The following is a 20415-nucleotide window of genomic DNA, read 5'->3' as shown; positions in this document are numbered from 1 at the left end:
AGATTCGGTAGGTCACCGAAGACTCTCGTAAACCTCTACTGGTGTACCATGGAGAGCATTCTGGCTGGTTGCATCACTGCCTGATGTGGAGGCGCCAACTCTCAGGTCAAGAATAAACTCCAGAGGGTTAACTCGGCCTACGACATCGAGGACTTAAAAAAGCAGCCTCTGTCCTCAAAGACCCCCACCACCACCCAGGTCGTGCCCTCTTCACTCTGCTACCCCTCGGGAAAAAGGTACAAGTACTCAGCGGCACAAGGACAGCTTCTTCCCCTGCCCCACCAGATTCCTGAATAATCAATGAACCAAAGACACTGCCTTACTTTTTGTGCACTTTTTATATAGTAATGATATAAGGTGGTTATAATATGAATGTTTGCACTATCTTCTTTCTTTGGCTTGGCTTCGCGGACGAAGATTTATGGAGGGGGTAAATGTCCACGTCAGCTGCAGGTCCGTTTGTGGCTGACAAGTCCGATGCGGGACAGTTAGACACGGTTGCAGCGGTTGCAGGGGAAAATTGGTTGGTTGGGGTTGGGTGTTCGGTTTTTTCTCCTTTGCCTTTTGTCAGACGCTGCTGGAAATACCCAAATTTCATGACTTGTTCATGACAATAAATTCTGATTCTTCCTGCATGTGTGTTTTTGTTCTACAGGGAGGTAATACTTAAAATTTGAAAAAAAAAAACTCATTGGACAAACATATGCAATGGTAAGGGATTCAACACGATACAAATATTCTGGATTCTTTGATGCTTCATGGAATGAAACCTGACATGAATATTTTACTCTAGAATCACATTCCTGGTTAGTAATGCTAAAATTGTCTTCAATGGAATGAATTTGAGGTGCTGAATACAACGTTCTGACATTGTCAAACAGCACATCTAGTGTTACTGAACAGAGATGAATTGCACAGTCAATATTGCTGGTTCATAGTGCTCTATAACATGGCTTTTTCACCCATTCAATTGTAGAAGCAATACACACTGAAAGGTTATTTGGGCAACTAGGATGTTTGATAAATGGGGATCATTTTAATATTTGTTAAGAGTGAACCGACAGTAACATTATTTCAGGACAGGTTGCACATCTTTCCCAATGTTATGAAATGTGTGAGAAGTGAATAACAGCCATACAATTTAATATTGTTGAACTCACATTACTATCCAGATTTAAAAGATCCACATCGACTCAGTCCCCACAAAATGGGGAGAAACTGCATTCTTCTTTATCTTGTCATTTTTAAATTTGTGAATAATCGACTTTGATTGGAACTATGAAGTACCAGCATAGTGTAGAGAGAATTCAACAATTTAAGCAGCTAAAAATGTTTGAAATTTTTAATTCTGAGAGCATTTTATCCTTGGTTTAAACATGATTGGTGACTGAATTTTTTCCAGTCATAAATTATCAGGGAGCCTTCATTTGTCATCGTGGGCAATAACATTTGCTTTACCCGATTAGGGTCATGGAATAAAGCTCCAATCATTGAAAGTTTTTCATTATTTTGCAAAATAAATAAGAGGCAAGTGAAAACTTACATCTGCTCAGTGAGTTGCAGATACTCAAATAGACCTGATGGAGCCAACTAGTCTGCAGTGGTCATGACGACTGTATCTAGAATCGATAACTATTTTTACCCCCAGATTTTTTAAAAAAAAGTTTATCTGGTTGAGGAAAGTCAGGATCCCAAAGAAACTAAGCTGATCAATTTCATACTTGTGTACTGATAAAGCACTGAAGCGGAAACACAGTCCACGTGATGTACGGAACTTGAGAAGCCCCAATCTGTAGTGCAGAGAATCGGAAGTTAATTTAGATTTACTTTAAAGGAAACAATTATATCTTTGTATTATTATAGGAAAATAACTGAAGCACTTAGAAGAGTTCAGTCAGCTTATATAGTGTTTCACAGTTCAATGAAACACAGTTGAAATGCCTTTGGGAATCAGAATACAATTATATTTGTTATTGATATTTACTCGTATCACATTTATAACTCAGACATGAAGCTGATTTTGCTAACTCAATAGAAAAAAAAGTTAAGTCGCTCAGGTATTTCTTACTCTCGGCAAGAAACTTCCTTGAAAAAAGCATGATTACTTCGGAATACGATTCTGGTTGGTAGGTGCTAAATCCAATGCTGAATGAAATAAAATACTGTTCCACCGCCTTCTTGAATTCTCTGAGGAGTATTTTATCAGTAATTACAATGGTTAACAAATGTGTCACCTGATTTATTTTGAAATAGAGCACCACAAAGCAGCCCAAGGACAAAAGCAGCCAGCACAGTTTGCCGAATTGAGCTATTATACCCTTGGTGTTCAGTCCTGACTGCAAATGATTAAATATTTTCTTTTTCTAGTGGTTTCTTTTATTTTTAACTAAATCAACAGCAATACTTATTTTATGTGTATAGGTTGACCTCTAGTGGTAACAAAGTGAAATGGCATCCAAAAGTTCAGCGTGTTTGTGACTCAGTTATTAAGTTTATCTGACAATCCCTTTTCCAAGGGTATAATAGGTTAAATAGTGACTGCTCATCATTTGTCATCTGAACCCGAATGTCAGCACCTCCCTTCCTGGAACACAGTCACACAATGGATATTAGGAAGCTGGAACCTCTGTCTGCCCTTAGCTTTCCCAGCCATTCTGTCACTCATCTTGATCTCGACAGATTTGTATTTCAACTCTATTAACGTGTCTCGTTTCCCCAGTGCACTTCATAGTGCTGAAGCCTTAATAAGGGGAGAGAGAATTTCACTACCTGCTTTCTGACATCATCTTTGAATGGTCCAACTTTCAGATAGTGCAAACATTTTTTGCCTAACCTTTTAAATGGTTAATTATTGTCAACACCCCTATTAGATCACCACAGCTTTCTGCCATGGGCAAACTATCGCTTTCAGACTCTGCAAGGTTCTGGTGCGTCCACATTCCACTCCCTACAGCCTTCCTGTTTGTATGATGAGCAGAACGGAGGGTGAAGTGCCGCCCTCGAGAATGAGGCTGATACCACCGCAGCACAACTTCACCCCCTTAATTTCAGCATCCCTGAGATGAAAGCAGACAGTCCACCACTGGACATTGACAGATATTAAGGGGGACGTGTTAAAACCTGGTCCCTGGCATTCCATTCCTTAGGAAGAAAGATTCGATTTGTTCTGCCCAGGTGGTGGCAGACATTTAAAGGGTGGTGGACTATAAAACCTCATTACAGCTATAAAATACTGTGATACCTGTAGAGCTATGGAGCAGGTGCTAGAAGGTGGGATTAGATTGACTTGCATTTCTTTCAACAGTACGAACAAAATGTGCTGAATCTTCATTAATTTCCAATGTTTCTATTATTCTCTCCAATTATTTTATTTTGGTTTCTCTAAATCTCTCGGATCCTCCACTCTTCCTAGTATCCCACCATTTCCTTTCTCTGATTCCAAAGTAGAACTCCTCCAACCGTTCCAAATATTTCATGTTACTTTCACCATATTGTGTTTCTATTTCTACCTTTTAATGTGTAACACTGAAATGGTTAAACAATTAAATTCCTTCATCCAATATTGTGTCCCCTTTTTGACCACTTTGTATTTCGTAAGACACTGCCAGTTTTTTTGAACCATCACCCTTAAATAGCAGTCACTATTTATGTATGCGATGCCATTCTTTTACCTTCTGGCCAAACAAATGTCACTGTATATTTTCCCTTCACCATGCAAAAGATGGGATCGGCTAAGTTTTAGGGCCACATGTATAAGGTAATTATGGTGGAAAATGTGCACTCTTTCCTGATTCAGCTCGCTGCATGTGCCAGAAGCTCAGGTGACAGTCAAGCAGAATGGCAGGGGTGGGGGTGGTTGGTGGGGTGGGGGGAGGAGGGAAGGAAGCTTGCTGACACAGACACAGCTGCTGGCACACGCTCTTACCTTGCTCGTTCAGCCCCTGAGAGTGGGCCACTGGGCGGAGGAGGGGGGGAGGGAGAAGTGGAATTTTCTACAGGCTGCTCGGGGATTGGCGACTGACATGAAGCAGCGAGATCGGCGGGCGGAGGAGGGGGCTGCGTGCCAGGCGGGGTGGAGGATGTTTTTCGGACAATGGAGGAGCCTCTGCGGGCCACCCAGGATGTGTCCATCACCCTCACACCCATGCTACAGGAACATAGAGACACCATCAACACTGAAGAAAAGAATGCTGGCTTCAACAAAAGTACTTCAATCGGAAGATATAGAAGAGAATACTTCAAAATACATTTAACTATCGTCAAGGCGCAACAATGAATAACAACTTAAATTATAGTCCCGTGTGTGCACAACAAATAATACTGGATTGACGAAGTTTGTCGAAGTTATTACATTCAACTACTGTTTAAAGTTGATCTTTGAGTAGATCTTTGTGGCTCGACATAATTAAGGTTGTTAAAAAGCAACTTTTGCAAATTACACTGATGTGATATTTTAATAACAACTGCAAATTACAGTAGTTGAAAATACAGTAGAATCATTTGTGCACTTTTTCCAAGTCCTAGATCCACATGGATTATACATACATCATTATGATTTGTTGGGCTTTAGCAATAATAATAAACTTGAATTTGAACTTGGTAAACAGTAAAACCCTGCCATCGTCAAACTAAAATCTTATGAGGCCATTAACATTTTAAAAAACATATTCATAGAATTTATAGTTAACTGTATAGACAATCATATTAATTTTCCCCATTGTGTTGTTCAGAAAAAAACCCAAAAACAAAGATAATGGAAGGAATGTCATGGGATTTAACAGAACTCTGGATCTATGATTTTTTCAGGTGACAACCTGTAATTGCTCTGCTTTACTAAAATCACTGTTTGTGCCAGGTTCTCATGTTAAATAAGTTACACTTCATCTTAAGCTGCTTTTATATTTCAAATGTGACTTCTGAACCCATTTAAAAGTTAATGCATCCTGATTAACGTGTTAACGTGATTTTCAGCATTGAGGAACTTTCTGCTAAGGCTAGGCATTACTTCCAGGTGAATAAAAATATAACAATGGCATTAAGGGGCGATGTGGTTGGTGGCACGATGCCTTTCCAGCGCTAGGGATTGGGATAAGTGTTCAAATCCTGCGCTGTCTGTAAGGAGTTTGCATGTTCTCCCCGTGTTTGCCTGTGTTTTCCCTGGGTTTCCTCCCACTGTTCAAAATGTACCGGGGGTGTAGGTTAATTGGCTGTAAATTGGGCACCATGGGCTCGGGGGCCGAAATGGCCTGTTGTATGTCTAAATTTTAAAAACATTTATAGATTTCAATCATTACTGGAAACACCATCTCCTGCAGGTTTCCTTCCATCACACACCATTTGGAATGGAAACAGGTCACCTTTCTTTCATCACAGCTGGGTCTGTATCCTGCAACTCCCTACGAACAGCACTAGATGGACTGCAGTTGTTCAGGAAGCAGGACCTTACTGTCTTCTCCTGGGTAATTAGGAATGGACAATAAGCACTAGCCTTCCCAGAGTCACCCAGCTGAATTTATGAAAGATAACTCCCCCTTTGCAACATGGAAAATACTTGCATGTTAAACTGACTAGCTTTCTTCTTCTTTGTTACAAAAATAATTATTTTACATCTGTAGCATCTGGAAGGAGGCAGAAAAAAATGACACTGTGCACATCTAATGCATACCCATGCATACATCTTTAAACAGGTGCCTGTACATACACTCACGTGCCCATGGACATGCCTGCACACTTATGTGCCGAAAACTGTTTTTATGTGCAGATACATCTCTCCAGCCCTACACGTTCATACCTCCCTACACTGGTAATCCATTATGGACACAGAGAGCAGACTGGTTGAGGTGCTAAAGATCTATATTCTAGAACAAGTCACATTCCGTCTGTGCCCAGTTACAAGAAACTCGTGCCGACTGTTCAGAGAATGCCAGTCCAGTTAATTACTGCCTGTTAGTTCTTTATGAGACATAATTTAAGTGCTGGATAGGGTTGCCAAAATGTTTCCAAGAGCCACTTCCTCACCATTAATTTGCTTGATGATGTTTCAATTTGTCCTTTTAGGGTTATTCATTGCCAATTTCCTTGCAGACTTGGAATGAACAATGAAAAGAAAATGGATTTGCAGATGTGAGCTGAGACTGACCTCCCTTCACATCAAGGCATCAATCGATTGAATGCGACTCCAAGGGGCACCAGCAACAAAGAAAAACCTCAGAATTGTGTGGGAAATTATCCAATCTGCAGCCATAAGCTCACACTTTGAGAGCTATGGCTTTTGGAGAAAAAAAAATCATCTCAGCCCAAGGACATGCAGGGGTGTGCAGAGCCATCAGCTGCTTCATCAATGGTCTTCCCTCCACCAAGTGAGAAGCATTGACGCAAAAGTGCTGGTGGATCTCAGCAGGTCACGGAGCACCCATGGAAACCAACAGGCAGTCAACATTTCGGGCCTGAGCCCTTCTCAGCAGGACACGGAGCACCCATGGAAACCAACAGGCAGTCAACATTTCGGGCCTGAGCCCTTCTTCAGGTGTTGTCTCCAGAAGCATTGATTTTTGTGGAAGTAAATACAATCTTCAGTTCCATTCATGTTTTCTCAGATAATGAAGCAGCCCCTGTTTCCCTGCACCATTACCTGGGTAACATTCTGGGTGGTGCTGATGTGGCAAACCACATTCACACTTAGAAATGTCCAGCAATGATCATCTTCAGTGGACTATTTTAACCATCCACTCCTTAAATTCAATAACACTGTAAATGCTGAATCCACTAGCACCAACACCTTGCAGCCATCGCTAGCTAGAAACCAAAATGATCCGGCCACATGAATACAATGGCTGTAAGCCAAGAACAGGCAAAAGTCTGGGTATCCCAGAGAGAATGACTAACTTCCTATATTCCCACAGCCATTTAAGGTGCAAGTCAGGAGTGTACAGAATTGTTTGGATGAACAAATGCAGTCCAAAATCTTGGCGTCATCTGGAACAACATGCCCAATTTACCGGTCTGAACGCCCCCTTCCTCCGACACTGACACATTTTATAAACCATTTACAAAATTCAAGACAGCGCATTGTCAAGTCCTCTGTGATGTCACTTCCTGGCTCATGACCTTTACCATCTATTGGATCAAGAACAGAAGCTCATGAAAACACCATTCCCTGTGGGATCCCCCCTCAAGCAAACAGTATGCTGATGTAGAGATTAAACACCATCCCTTCATTGTACCCAGTTAAAACCTTAAATTTCCTAACCCAACTATGCTGGCCTTCTACCTTTATGCTCCAGACCACAACTAATGAAGAATATGGCTTATCCCCAGAAACACACGTTAAGCTGCTGAATATACAAGATGCCAGATTTAGTGCCACACTTTTTGTGTGATCACCATAAACAAATGTATTGCCCTGAATGACCCCCTTCTGTGTTAACAGTGGCATCCTTCTCTACTCAGTTTTGCCGTGAGATATTCTGTGATTCACAATAATTCCAGATCATAATCCATTTATTGCATCCACATAACCATTCACCACACTCCAGATCAATACCACATCCTCGTAACGAGGGAATAATATAGTTCCCCAGATGCATGGATGTAAGGTGGACGGTAGGACTAATCTGCATGGCTATGGGGAAAGAGCAGGAAGGAATGGGACTAATTGGATCATTCTTTCAAAGACCCAACATCAATATGATGGAACAGTTAACAGAGCTCCACTAACATTCAGTAGTCCATGTTCGTATCCAAAGCAGTGGATACTCCACATAACAACCTTCTAGCCAGGCCCACAAAACCTTTTGATGAAGCAGTTGCCTACTGCAAGCTATTAAAATCAATGCACCGACAGTTTGTTTTATGACTGTGGTTAGTGGCTGTCTATTCTTTGCTTCTCGGTATTATTTCAATTCATACCTTTATATATGAAGTCAGGATCAAGAATAAAGGCAACACTTGAGACAGATACATGTGTTTATATCTGACTGATATCTGGCAAATTTATATGTTTTCTATTTGTAAGATATTACCCATCATATCTTGGAATCTTTCAAAGCAACCCCTTCATACTAATTTTATTATGTAAAGCCAATTATGCAGATGTTATTGATACAGTACCTTTGTATTTTCCTAAGGCTGCATTAGCAGAAACAAAACAGTACTATTTAGAACATAACAAAGGGTTAAATGAATCTTAGAGCAGTTATTGCAAAGGTTGCAGATTGCTGTTCAGTAAAGCAAGTATGTTCGACAAAAAAGTAATGATATGGCAGGAATTTTTAAGATAAATTGACACTGCAGCACTTGTAACATTTTAAACCTGATCTTGAGGGTCTAAAGGTACACAATTAAGAACATAGATCTGTAAACTTTTGTTATTGATTGCTAATAACTGGAAAAATGAGCAGGTAATCTCTATGTTAGCACCTTACGTAGAAACTGATAAGCATAGTACTGTCGTAACATAGAGCTGGAATAGGCAGAAACACTGAGGGGGGTGCCAGAGGCTTGGCATTCTTGCTCTTGTGTGACTAGACAAACAGTATTCAGAATTGGTGTGGAGTTGTCAGTTAAGACATGGCATCTTCAAAACAAAATATCAATGTGACCTTTTGGGTTTTCAGGACACCTCACTGAATTACTTTGGAGGTGTAGACGTGAGATCACGTGATGTATTTGTATCCACAATTCCAACGACGGGGATTATTTTGCCGTTGCTGGCAGATGAAGGAGGGCAATGTTGGCCAAGATGTTGATGTCTTCTAGTGTTGTAACATCTGGACAATAGGGGCTTCACTCTGGCATCAAACAATGCAATGTTCACTCTGATCGGCACTGAACAATGAGACTCGAAGTTGGAAATTGAATTCCTAACTGACTTAGGGAGGCGAAAACTGAGCAAGTGGCACTCTTAAGCGAAAAGCAAGTTACAGTCTTGGTGCAAAAAATGTATAGATAATTCAATTTTGTTTTGTTGTGTTCAGGCCTTCTCTGGGAAGTGAAACACTACAAATTGTACACTACAAATTAAGAAAGACGTACTGTAACTAATGGTTAATAATTAGAGCAAACCTACTAAAGGGCAATTAAAACAAAATGGTGACTTTTCCTAAGGCTTATATTGTAGGCCTCAATGCAGCTCATTGGAATGTGCAAGTAAATATAGTAGCAACTCTTTTTTCAGCTAAAAGGTTACAAGGCAAAATGTGGACTATAAAGCACAACTTCTGGTATACTTTTAACTGGAATGAAAAGATTTACAAAATAGAGTACTGCACGATTATTTATGGCTGTTAATTTTAATGTGCTGCATTTTTCTGAAAATTCAAAAAATTGCTTACCGCAGCAGCCATGTTGGACAAGATGCAGAGCGTGATCTCATGTAATTTTGGCTGTTAAAATGGTAAAATGTGTAGTCTGGGCAAGGGTACTCCACTGACATGAACTTACAGCTAAAAGTATTCAGTTAACAGGAATGAAAACAGGTTGAAAAATAAAAGGACAGCAAGAATGACTCAGCAACACAAGCACAGCAAAAAGCCAAACGAGAAAAGGAAGAAAAAAAAGAAAACCTAAGCGAAGCTGGGATGGGAGGCCTGGACAAGTCACACAAGATTTCTCACATTTAAATACACAGCAGCCAATTGGATATGTGCAGTATGAGTTACACAATATTAAAAACATTTATCGTAATTTATTACATCACCAGGAAGGAGAATAAGCACATTTCACGAGTGCACCATTCTCCTTGAACAGTTTCCCTTGCCCTTTCTCCGGAGGAAGTGCTGCTCTTTGGGGGACTTGGGTTTCATTGGGATTGGACACCCATTAGTATCTCACCCAGCAGGCACTTACTCATACATGACTCTCAGTAGGCTATTCAAATAAGATAGCCCTCACAAGCCAAACTCAATCAAATCGATTCCAAGCGCACACACACTTCCAGCAGAACTTTGTGCCTCCCATTTAAGGGTAGGAATATTGACACATTTGGCCGTCTCTGAGCCCGGAGCTCTGCGATAAGTTGCAGTGTTTCCCTCACGAACCCGGCATTGTTCTGGCTCAGCAACTCACTTGATAAAACTGCAGAACCACCAGGGGTCCATATTAAATCATAGTCATGGATGCAGCTCGCAGGCAAACACATCATTGCATGGACTGCCATTGGCAAGCTAAACATTATAATTATGAACATTCACATGAATCATTAATGAGGTCACCTCAAGTGAACCAAACTGGACAGAAGTAATTCAAAAAGGGAAATTTAAATTTTACTTCTACATGCCAGTTTACATGTAATGATCCATGAGGTACTTTAACCTTTTGCAATTTTATTCATTGCAAGATTTGCTCACTCTCCTATGGATCATTTACCTCAAATTTACATATTTCTGTTGGAATAACTATTAATAATCCTAATTATCTTTAAATATATAAAGCCACACTTAACATCTTAGTGAAGTGTTAAATCTTTACAAATGCTGTAAACTAGAAATTGTGGGAAAAAAATCATGGCCTCCAAGAACCACAATGAAGAATATATCCACCAAGTATCTGAAAGTGTAGTCTTTATCATTATAGTTTATACTGTATCAGATTGACAGTGGAAATGGGGGCTAGTGGGGGCCAAACAATGGAGGAATTGGTCAGTGGGAGGGAGCGTTTCCCTTAAAATGCTTTGAGAACTCATAAATGACAAAAAGAGGTACATGAGCCATCATGTATCCTTCTCACAAGAAGGGGTACATAATTCGTACAATCTTCAGAAACCCTGAAATTACAATATTCATGTTTCAAATCTCCATTTTACTTACACACACATGCACGTGGGCACAGCAAGACTTGCATTGTTGTTCCAGCACAACCACCACAGCGTGGCAAGACTGATACTTTTAGCAAAAACTGCCCTGATATGGGCAGATGCTTCAAGGATGATTCAGACATGGAACTGAAAGGTTTAATGCACATATCAAATGCAATGCTAAAGCCAAAAATCAAACAGATATTCCTTTCCATACATGAGATAGTTAGAACAGAATAAACATAACTCAAATTTGTTGGAAGTATATCCCCCTTATTGTCGGCATGTATATCGTTTCACTCCAGCTCATAAGCAATTTTGCTTTGCGTGTGTTGTATGTAAGAACCTGCTTTTAAATAAATAGAGAGAGGGCAACAGCCCATACATACCCATCCTTTTTATAAAATTCCAGCATCATATTGTCAGTAGCAACGCTGAGAGGTCGCCTTGCCTGATCATGTTGCTTGCGGTCAGAGTGATCAATATCCGGAGAAGGCATGGAGTTATAATTTGCATTATGATTGGTGTGTAGTGGGCTCCCATAGCTTCCAGTGACATTAAATTCAATATCTGTTTTTGAAAGAAACACTCTATTTAATCACCAGGCTCAAACATATTCATATTTACTCCTTCCTCAATTCTTTGGTTATTTATGCTATAAGTACTAAACATTAAATCTCTTCCAAAACTCTAGGATTCAGCACTTCCTGCAAGTTTACCTAACATCTGGAGGGCTATAATGTACTAAGCTGGTCTTCTTAGGAAAACAAAATTGCATATTTGGAAACCACAAAATGTGAGGGGAACTCAGCACTCATGAGAGAGTGAAAGCACAATGCTGGAGAAGTTCAGCAAGCTAAACCCGAGTTTCTCCGGCATTGCGTTTTACTTCAATCATGGTGTCCGCCGACTCTCGATGTTTATATCTGTTAAGAGAGATTCGGTGTCAACTTTTCAGGTTGACATTTCTTCAGAACTAGAAAAGTTAGAAATCAAAGGATGTAGGGTGGAAAGAACAAAGAGAATATGTCTGTGATGTGAAACACCAAGGGAGATTGAATGACGGTGGCGATGATTGAGAGAGTGATGAATGGTTATTAATTGCAGCTGATGCATCCAGATAAGGAAGAAATTGAAAGATATTGATGAAACAAACAGAGCTAAAGAAGAAGCCAAAATGTGAGTTTTTTGAACATTGCAGTTTTAAATTTAGACATGCGTACAGCTCAAAACATCTGAAAGCATTGGGTTTTTACAGCCTGCAGAGTGGAAACAGGTTTCCACCACTTCTATCACAATACACCTAAATGTAGATTTGAGAAGTAAAAGAACCATCTGCACTCCCACAGGCAAATCTCTTTGAATAAAAGTGAGGTAGAATTACTGACCCATCTTGGTGGTAATGAGGACATCATGGCTCCAAAACCTGGAGGGAAACTACTGATGAGAGTGTATGCTTTCTGACAACCACCCATGGCTGCTGAATTGAATCAATCAGTAGATTAATTTTAATATCCAAATTGCAGTCCAAAGAGGGAAGGTTGGAACTAATTTGGTGAAACATGCACCATTCACCATAGCTGAACCCAGGTTTAATGCAATGCTGTAGTTGAGTTTTCTGGAACTGGGATAGGCATACCCGTTATATTCCCTTCTCACAACTTTCTGGGCCCTGACACAGATCATATCACCCAGTATCATGGCAGTAAAAGGTAAACCCAGCTACAGAAAGCTAACAAAACCAAGCTCTCCGAGTAGACTGTTTCTCTCACTGGTACAATTGACACTTTTCACTGCCCGTCGGAGGGAGACTCTATCCCAAGAAGTTGACAAGCACAATCTAAGCCAGCGTTTACCTCCTGGGAAGAACCAATCAGCATGTTGTATAATGGGTTCAATAATCCCCACAATTTGTATGGAAACTGTTGTCATCATTTCAGTCATGGACCTATGGATGAAAAGGAACCAATCAGTTTAACTGCATTTCAGTAAATTAATTATCCACAAAATAATTAGCATCTTACAACAAAGTTTCCTCTAACACCCCATGGTCGCAGCTGACAGGAGACCAGGCCAGTGGAAAGACAAATAATTAGATTTACTGGACCGGGGTTCGGATCTCGCACTATCCATAAGGAGTTTGTACGTTCTCCCTGTGTCTGTGTGAGTTTTCCCTGGGGGCTCTGGTTTCCTCCCATCATTCAACAATGTACTGGGGTGTAGGTTGATTGGAGGTAAAATTGGGCAGCCTGGACTTGGGGACCGAAATGTCTGTAATGGTGCTGTATGCCTAAATAATAAATAAATAGATAGAAATTTAGTCATCAAGTTATGTTTATGTTCTAAAAGTGAAGGGAAGGTTCAAAAAGCACAAGTGTGAGAAATTTGAATGATGGTAGGTTATGCTTGAATTGCTTCCTTGGATTAATCATCTTCATAACTCTCTCTGTATAAATGAGAAATGACGGCTGAGTATTGAAGAATGGACTTTGTCCTCAGAATTGGACCACTATGTGAATTATTGACTTAAAGAAATACTGAAAACAGAGGTTAAGTGGTAAACTCTATTGGAAGCATACATGTTCATTGTATCACAAACTGGAAGAACTGTGAAGCAACTATACATAGGATGAGTTAACCATCTACCTGTTGCTGGGAGATAATTGCAAGCTTATCATCTCTATGTTGGTCTAAAATCTAAAAATATAGCTATTGTTTTACTCTTTTAGAAGAATGGAGTGTGGATTGGGAGGGTGTATGTTAAGAAAGCAGAGGGAAAACATTCAAGAAAGAAAATGAAATTTCTGTCTATAACTAGTCATGATAATGCTACAAGTTGTATCTCTGTTATCTGGCACTCTGTGGTCTGCCATGGTTGAATCCGCCTCCATTAGTACAAACTCCTTACGGACAGTGTTGGTCTCAAACCCCGGTATGATCGCCGGCCCTGTAAAGAGGTTGCGGCAACTGCCACCCCAACCATGCTGCCCCACATAGTATTATTTCCTGTTTTATGCCTTGTTCTTTCTTTGATATGTTTACATAGGGGGTTCCCTATTCACCTGCATTTTCTGTGGTCCAGCACTGCCAGGTCTCAATGTCGCTGGATTAGAGGTACAACCTGCAAAGTGCTTTGATTTTGGTCCCAATTATTCATTTGAGTCCAACATTAACAGCCTGTTTGACTCTCTGAGTCCATGCTGATTATATCATGCATTCACTTACATTAATTTTATTTTATTCTCTCCACATTCCCATCATTTTTTCCCCCTCTCCCATCAACACTTCCCAGGTTGTACCACTCACCGTAGGGAAAGTTTGCACTGTGGGGAATTTACAGTGGTAAATTAACCTGACAACCTTCTCTTTGGGATATGGGTGGAAACTGGCGCAGTCAGAGGAAACTCGTATGATCACAGGGAGACTTGGGTGAACAGCACTGGAGCTCGGGAGTGAAAGCAGGTCACCTGAGATGTCAGGCAAAGGCTCTATCAGCTGTGCCATTCCAGATCATATACATAGTTTTTGAGATTCTAGAGGAAACTATGAAAATCAAGTTTTGAAGCCAATTTTTTTTTTAACTACAAGGTTAAGTTTTCTTTACAATGGCCTCTTGACTCTGGGCTGCAAAGAAATTTTGGCCTCTAGACCATGAATTACTTCTCTTCCAATACCGTCAAACAGACCGAACAGACAGTAAGCCTGAACACATCTCGCAAGCAGCAAACCAGGTAAATAACAAGAACCAATTTTATTTAACTGCTTGGTGAAAGGAAAACAAAGGTTGGAATAACTTGGACATTGAAAGATTACAACAATTAGAAGTAAGATAAATCTAACTTCTTTGAAAATCATTACATTGTGAGCCATTGTTAGGACAAGCTACACTTTAAAAAGTGAGCTGCACAGGTCATGGTCGTTGCTCAGCGGCCATTGTTTCCACTGAAAACTCGGACTCACTCTGTTCACAAGGGGCTCACCATTTTCAGTGACTTTAACAGCAGGAAGATTGCATAATGTTCTAAAATCTCCAACTAAGGATGGATTACTTCTGGAAGAATCTCTGAAAGCAGTCCCTGGTTCTCAATATTTAATTGCTGAGAGACACAAGAGAAGTTGCAAACTATTTTACTGAATTACGACACTGTCATTGTGAAATCATTTTTCTGGCCAATCATTTAATGCAAAGAAATCTTACCCTTCATTGGCTGTCCAGAGTAGATTGGGCCCTAGGACTATTGCCATATTGCCCGGTGTCATTTTGTTGGCATCTTGGTATTCTGTTAGTTTGGCCAAGAATTTTATCAAGTATCTGGAGTTTAAAAAAAAAATTGCATTGGGTAAATTAGCTCATTTTCAAAATGAAATAAGCCCTTGTGGGATGGCTAGCCACAAGGTCAAAAACAAGCACAATTCAATATCAAGACCCTGCTGTTTTTCAATGGATTTCAGATTATAATGACATCATTAACATGGAAAATAAAACATCCCGGGTTGCTTATGGAGACCAATTCACAAATATATGCACAAGGCAGAAAGACGGAGAAGGAGGATCAAAGAAATGAGTGTTATGTTTTGGTCCTAAAGGAGAACAGTGGGGGGAGGAGAGGTAAAGGGGATGAAATAGGAACATCAGAATATGGAGTTAAACAGGAAAGTCTGCAGGCCTGGTGAGTGTAGTGCCATACCCAAAAGTCAGCAGGTCATGCAACATCTCCAGGAAGTAAAGGGTACCCTTTACTTCCTGTAGGAAGGGTAACCAAAGTTTTGGTCTTGAGCCCTTCGTCAACGCATGAGCATAAAGCCAGTGGCCAACCATTTTAATTCCACACATCATCATGTCTGTCTACCCGTGGCCACATGCACTTAAAACTGAGGCTATCCGCAAATTGGAGGAACAACACCTGCTATTCTGTCTGGGAACTCTTCAGCCAGACTGCTTTAACATCAACTTCTCCAGTTACCCTTAAACTTCTTTCCTGAATTTCTCTCCTTCCGTATTCCACGGTCTCCTATCCTCCAGCTCTCATGACCTTCCCTCTCCCCCCCTATAACTTCTCAGGTTTTTTTTAATCTTCTACCCTCCCAGCGAAATTCACCGATAACCTCTTACCTGTTAGCCTGAACTTCTCCACCCTACCCCTCCCTCCCTCCTCTCATTTTCTCCTCCCATCTTTTTACTTGCCTGCTTTGTGTTTATTCGTTGATGAAGGGCTCAGGGCCAAAGCATTAGTTAGGGTTAGGATTAAGGTTTACTTCCTGCGCCACCTGCTGAGCTTCTCCAGCACTTTTGTGCATTGCATTTCAGAGAATGGAACCTAAATGACTGAACAGACTATTGGATCATAGCAAGAGGGGCCTTACGAAAAGAGAGTATAGAGAGCGGGAGGTGTGAACGAGTGCAAGGTGTGGTGTAGAACTTCTGGAGGTAGTGTCGAGGGAGCAGAGGAATGATTGCCATTTTGTTAGCTCTGTTCCAAACCTTCTCTGTTAACACTCTCAACTCTTTCTCTTTTATTTAATGATAATGCTTTGCTGCTGCTCCCTGCACCTGTGTAGAATTGATCAATTTTAATCACCACTCCACTCTCAAATTCATTGGGATCATTTCAGACACTGCTTTTTTCTGGATCTCTTTCTCCATCTCAAGAAATAAATGATCCACTGATATTTTCTCCAAACCCACTGATTCCCACAGCTATCTTGACGACACCTCACACTGCCTCTCGTAAGGATGTCTTTCTGCAAGATGCTCCACCTCTGCCGTATCTGCTCTCAGGATGCTCTATACGATTTGGGGGCATTGAAATGTTCTCTTTTTCCAGGAAATGTGAGTTCTCTCTACCGTGGTTGATGGAACCCACTCTTGCTTTTCCTCCATTTCTCAGACTGCTGATCTCACCACCTGCCTCCGTGGAATAGTTCCCTGAGTCACCTCACCAGCCTCTGTATATAGCATGTGCTTCTGTCTCCCAATTCCACCCTTCATCCTTCTCAGTCCATCTATCACCTACTAGCTCCTGTCTCACTGCCCCCCACCCCTCCCCTCTATACATTTCCTATCTTCACTCTCAGTCCTGACGTAGGGTTTGGACCTGGTGTCAACAATTCCTTTCTTCTCACAGATGTTGCTGACCTACCAAGTTCCTCCACCTTTTGCAACCAACATGTTAATTAATTTCACTATACTAATAACAAAATAAATAGAAGGCAGCTGTTTACTTACACACAATCATATAATTCTACTTGGTGCTTAGGTTTACCTGAAATTGTTATAATTTGCCTTGGGTAGCTTCTCACATGCATTCCATAATGCTTGAAGCCGCTTGTCTTGGTCCTGTATACTGCTCATTTCAAACAGAGAGAGATAATTATGCATACTACGATATTTCAGTATTTTCAAACGCTTCAAAAATGTGAAGTTATTGTAAAGGTATGCCTTAACCCTTTGGACTCAGTCATTTTTAACCTTTCATAATATATACACTCTGGACTGGGTCCATGGGTAAACTTTTACACTGTTAACTCCAGTAGGGGCTGGATAAAAAACTAGTCCCGTAAAACCATAACACAGAGGATAGGTACTTGCTGGTAGTCCCTGCAAACTGGGAGTCCAAAGAGTTAAAAATGTATGTCTTTTGGAAATAATAAAAAAATACAACCTTACCAAAAAGTTAGTTCAATTGCAGATTTTTTAAAAAAAAATTGGTCAACTTTGAATTTCAGGTAAAATCATGATTGTGGCCTGAAACAGGGCTGTTTTACTCCGTGTGAATGTTCTTTTCTGTTTTCACTGTCTTTTTCAGAGCCTTCTCCACACATATTCTTTTATAATAAAAATGTAAGTTTGAAATTGCAACTTTTAAAATGGTGACTGGGCTGGATCAGCTTGGGAGCTGATAAAGAAGCTCCTTAATTTGGTAGAGTGGTGCAAGACTAATTGACGAATCTCCGAGAGAATTTTAAGAGTGGAGCAGTCCATTCAAAATTCCAGAAACAAGAGATGGTGGTTTTGCAAGTAACAAGTTAGTCTCCTTTGCAGTAAGATGGCAGCTTGTGGCTGTGCTTCTTGGTGTTACGGAGTGATTAAAAGTTTGTTTGTGCAGCTGTATTCGTGTGAGTACTGGAGCACCTCAGGTCCACTTTTGCCCAGGTGTCATAGCTCTGAGAGGAAGGCCCAGTGAGCATTGCACAACCTTCTCAAAGTGGAAATAGCTAATTCGTGCCTGGTACCTGATGCTGAACGTTCAAATGCTATGTGGAAATTCGATGGGCAAAAATATTGCTAAAAAAACCATGTAATCAAAAAAAGGTTTATTGATACTTATTCTATGGAGAGTGCACTATTTTATTGATGGATCTTCCCCACTGATACATCTCTCAGAGTAAAACTGCATGAAACTTATTCAGCAAACCTAGCATCCGAACTCCTTGGTTGCCCTCCACATATAAAAACATTTTCCTTTGGTTTAATCACACAGAAAGCATTCACATTTTCTTCAATATTTGAGCAAAATCGATGCTTTCTATGTTTATCATCACATAAATAGAGATCTATTTGTAACTTCCTTTTGAATTAGTTAATTGAACGTTTCTGATGAAATTCCTGATAGGTAGAATCTGAGGAAAAAACCTGCATGTAAAACATCAAAATAATAAGGCACTCAAATCATGCTTACTCGATTAAATTAGAAGCATCAGCTCACAATTCATGTTCAACTTACATGAGCATTGTCACCAACTGAACACCTTTTATGTCATTAATAGGGACAAATAAAACTGAAAGAATTGATTTAAAAAGACCTACTTTGATGCCTGTATCCATTCTTCGTACAATTCAAATGTCATCAAAGGTTCTGGTAGCTCTCGAAGATAAGATTTAAGAGCACCTTATAAATAGAAAACAGGTTTTTTTTTCATTTCACTAATGCAGCAATGTGAATATTATAGATACTGTAATTATCCTGGATCAAGCAGAATGTTTTCTTCATTATGGTAAAATTACAGTACATGGAAAGATGGTTTTAAACTAAGATTTCATTCTCTGCTATTGAGGCCCTCAGCAATGCCCAGGCATTCACCTGCTATTTTCTTTAAGTCTGTAAATGCCAGCATTTGTCCCTCTTCGGTGCATTGAATTACAATCAATATTGACAAATGTGCAATATTTTATAATAATTGTTCATGGAATCAAAGTGTAATAGTGATTTGAATAAAATGGTTTGATAGATCCCAGCATGAATCCTCCTATTGATGCCTGACAACTCTCTCCCTTTGATCTGAAGTTAATGAATTTCATCTTTGAGCCATGGGCACCAAATTGTTGAATGTCCAGGTAATTCCAATTGCAGTTAAATGTGTGTGCTCACGTTTTCTAGAGTTGTCACTCAGCACCTTGGTATCTAAAGGGTATAAAAACAGTTCACCATAACTGCAGAAGGCAGAGTCAGAACAACCATTGATCCTCCATCTCTGTCGCAACCTTGACTACACCTCTTCACACCCTGTCCCTTGTAAGGATTCCATTGCTTTATCTCAATTACTCTGTCTCCATTGCTTCTGGTCCCAGGATGAGGACTTCCATCCCAGATCACTAGGCCCTCCTTCTTCAAGCAACATGGCTTCCCCTTCATCACCAGGAACTTGGCCCTCACTTGCATATCCTCCATTAGCATACATCTGCCCTCACTGCCCCCATGCACAACTAGGTCAGGATTCCCCTTGTCCTTATCATTCCATCAGCTTCTGCATTCAACATACATCCTCTGCCATTTCTGCCACCTATTATGTGATCCCACCATTAAGCACATCTTCCCTGCTCCTCCCCTCTCTGCTTTCTACAGGGACCACTCTTCCCTTCCCAACATTCGCCTGCCACCCCCGCCCGGTACCTACCCCATGTGACAGCAGGAGGTGCTCCACTTGCGCCGACACATCCTCCCTCACCACCATTCAGGTCAAAACAATCCTTCCAAGTGAATCTGCCGGGGTCACCTACTGCATCCAGTGCTCCCAATGTGGTTTCCCTTACATCAGAGAGTCTGGATGCAGACTGGGAGATTATTGCGGCAGGGTCCTCTCTGTCATTTTAGAAAAAGTTGGATGTGTACATGGAGGTGAGGGGGTTGGAGGGTTATGGGCGGAGAGTGGGAGTGTTGAGCTAGTGGAGTTGTTCAAGTGAACTGGTGTGGACTCGAAGGGCCGACGTGGCCTGTTTCTGTGCTGTAAACGGTATGTGGTTAAATATTTCAATGAGCACCTTGGCTCTGACCGCTGCAAATAGTGGGGATCTTCCAGTGGCCACGCATTTCATTTCCCTGCCCCAGTCCCTTGCTAACATGTCTGTCCATGGTCTCATACACTGCCAAATAGCCCACCTTCAAATTGGAGGAACAACACCTCATATTCCATCTGGGCACACTCCAACTGATGGCATTTACATCGACCTGATTTCTGCTACCCCCCCAATCTATCCCTATTTCTCCTTTCCTCTAGCTCTGCTTCCACAGAGCCCCCTCCCAGAGTCCATTCTCACCTTTCCTATCTCCTGTATTCATTCATACCCAATCACCACCTTTTATCTGTTGGTCTGAACTCCTCCCCGCCCAATTGTTTAATTCATG

At 40.8% G+C, this 20415-nt stretch overlaps 1 protein-coding gene across 7 annotated transcripts in view; it reads right to left on the bottom strand.

Annotated features, from left to right (window-relative positions):
- arhgap44a (Rho GTPase activating protein 44a) overlaps positions 1–20415 on the bottom strand; it is a 227935-nt gene that overhangs the window by 18069 nt on the left and 189451 nt on the right. For 6 of the 7 annotated variants that reach the window (XM_069929560.1, XM_069929564.1, XM_069929561.1 and 3 more), the window contains 6 exons: positions 18600–18681; positions 17056–17136; positions 14991–15104; positions 12649–12740; positions 11182–11362; positions 3926–4147 (listed from right to left, as the gene is read on the bottom strand). In XM_069929560.1, the coding sequence (XP_069785661.1) occupies positions 3926–4147; positions 11182–11362; positions 12649–12740; positions 14991–15104; positions 17056–17136; positions 18600–18681 (772 nt within the window). The remainder of the gene's footprint in view (positions 1–3925; positions 4148–11181; positions 11363–12648; positions 12741–14990; positions 15105–17055; positions 17137–18599; positions 18682–20415) is intronic. The other variant, XM_069929565.1, reaches the window with a different exon arrangement.

This window comes from Narcine bancroftii, chromosome 3 (genome assembly GCF_036971445.1).
Source record: "Narcine bancroftii isolate sNarBan1 chromosome 3, sNarBan1.hap1, whole genome shotgun sequence".
NCBI lineage: Eukaryota > Metazoa > Chordata > Chondrichthyes > Torpediniformes > Narcinidae > Narcine > Narcine bancroftii.
Note: the sequence above shows the minus strand (reverse complement) of the source record. Positions and strands in the feature narration are given on the sequence as shown.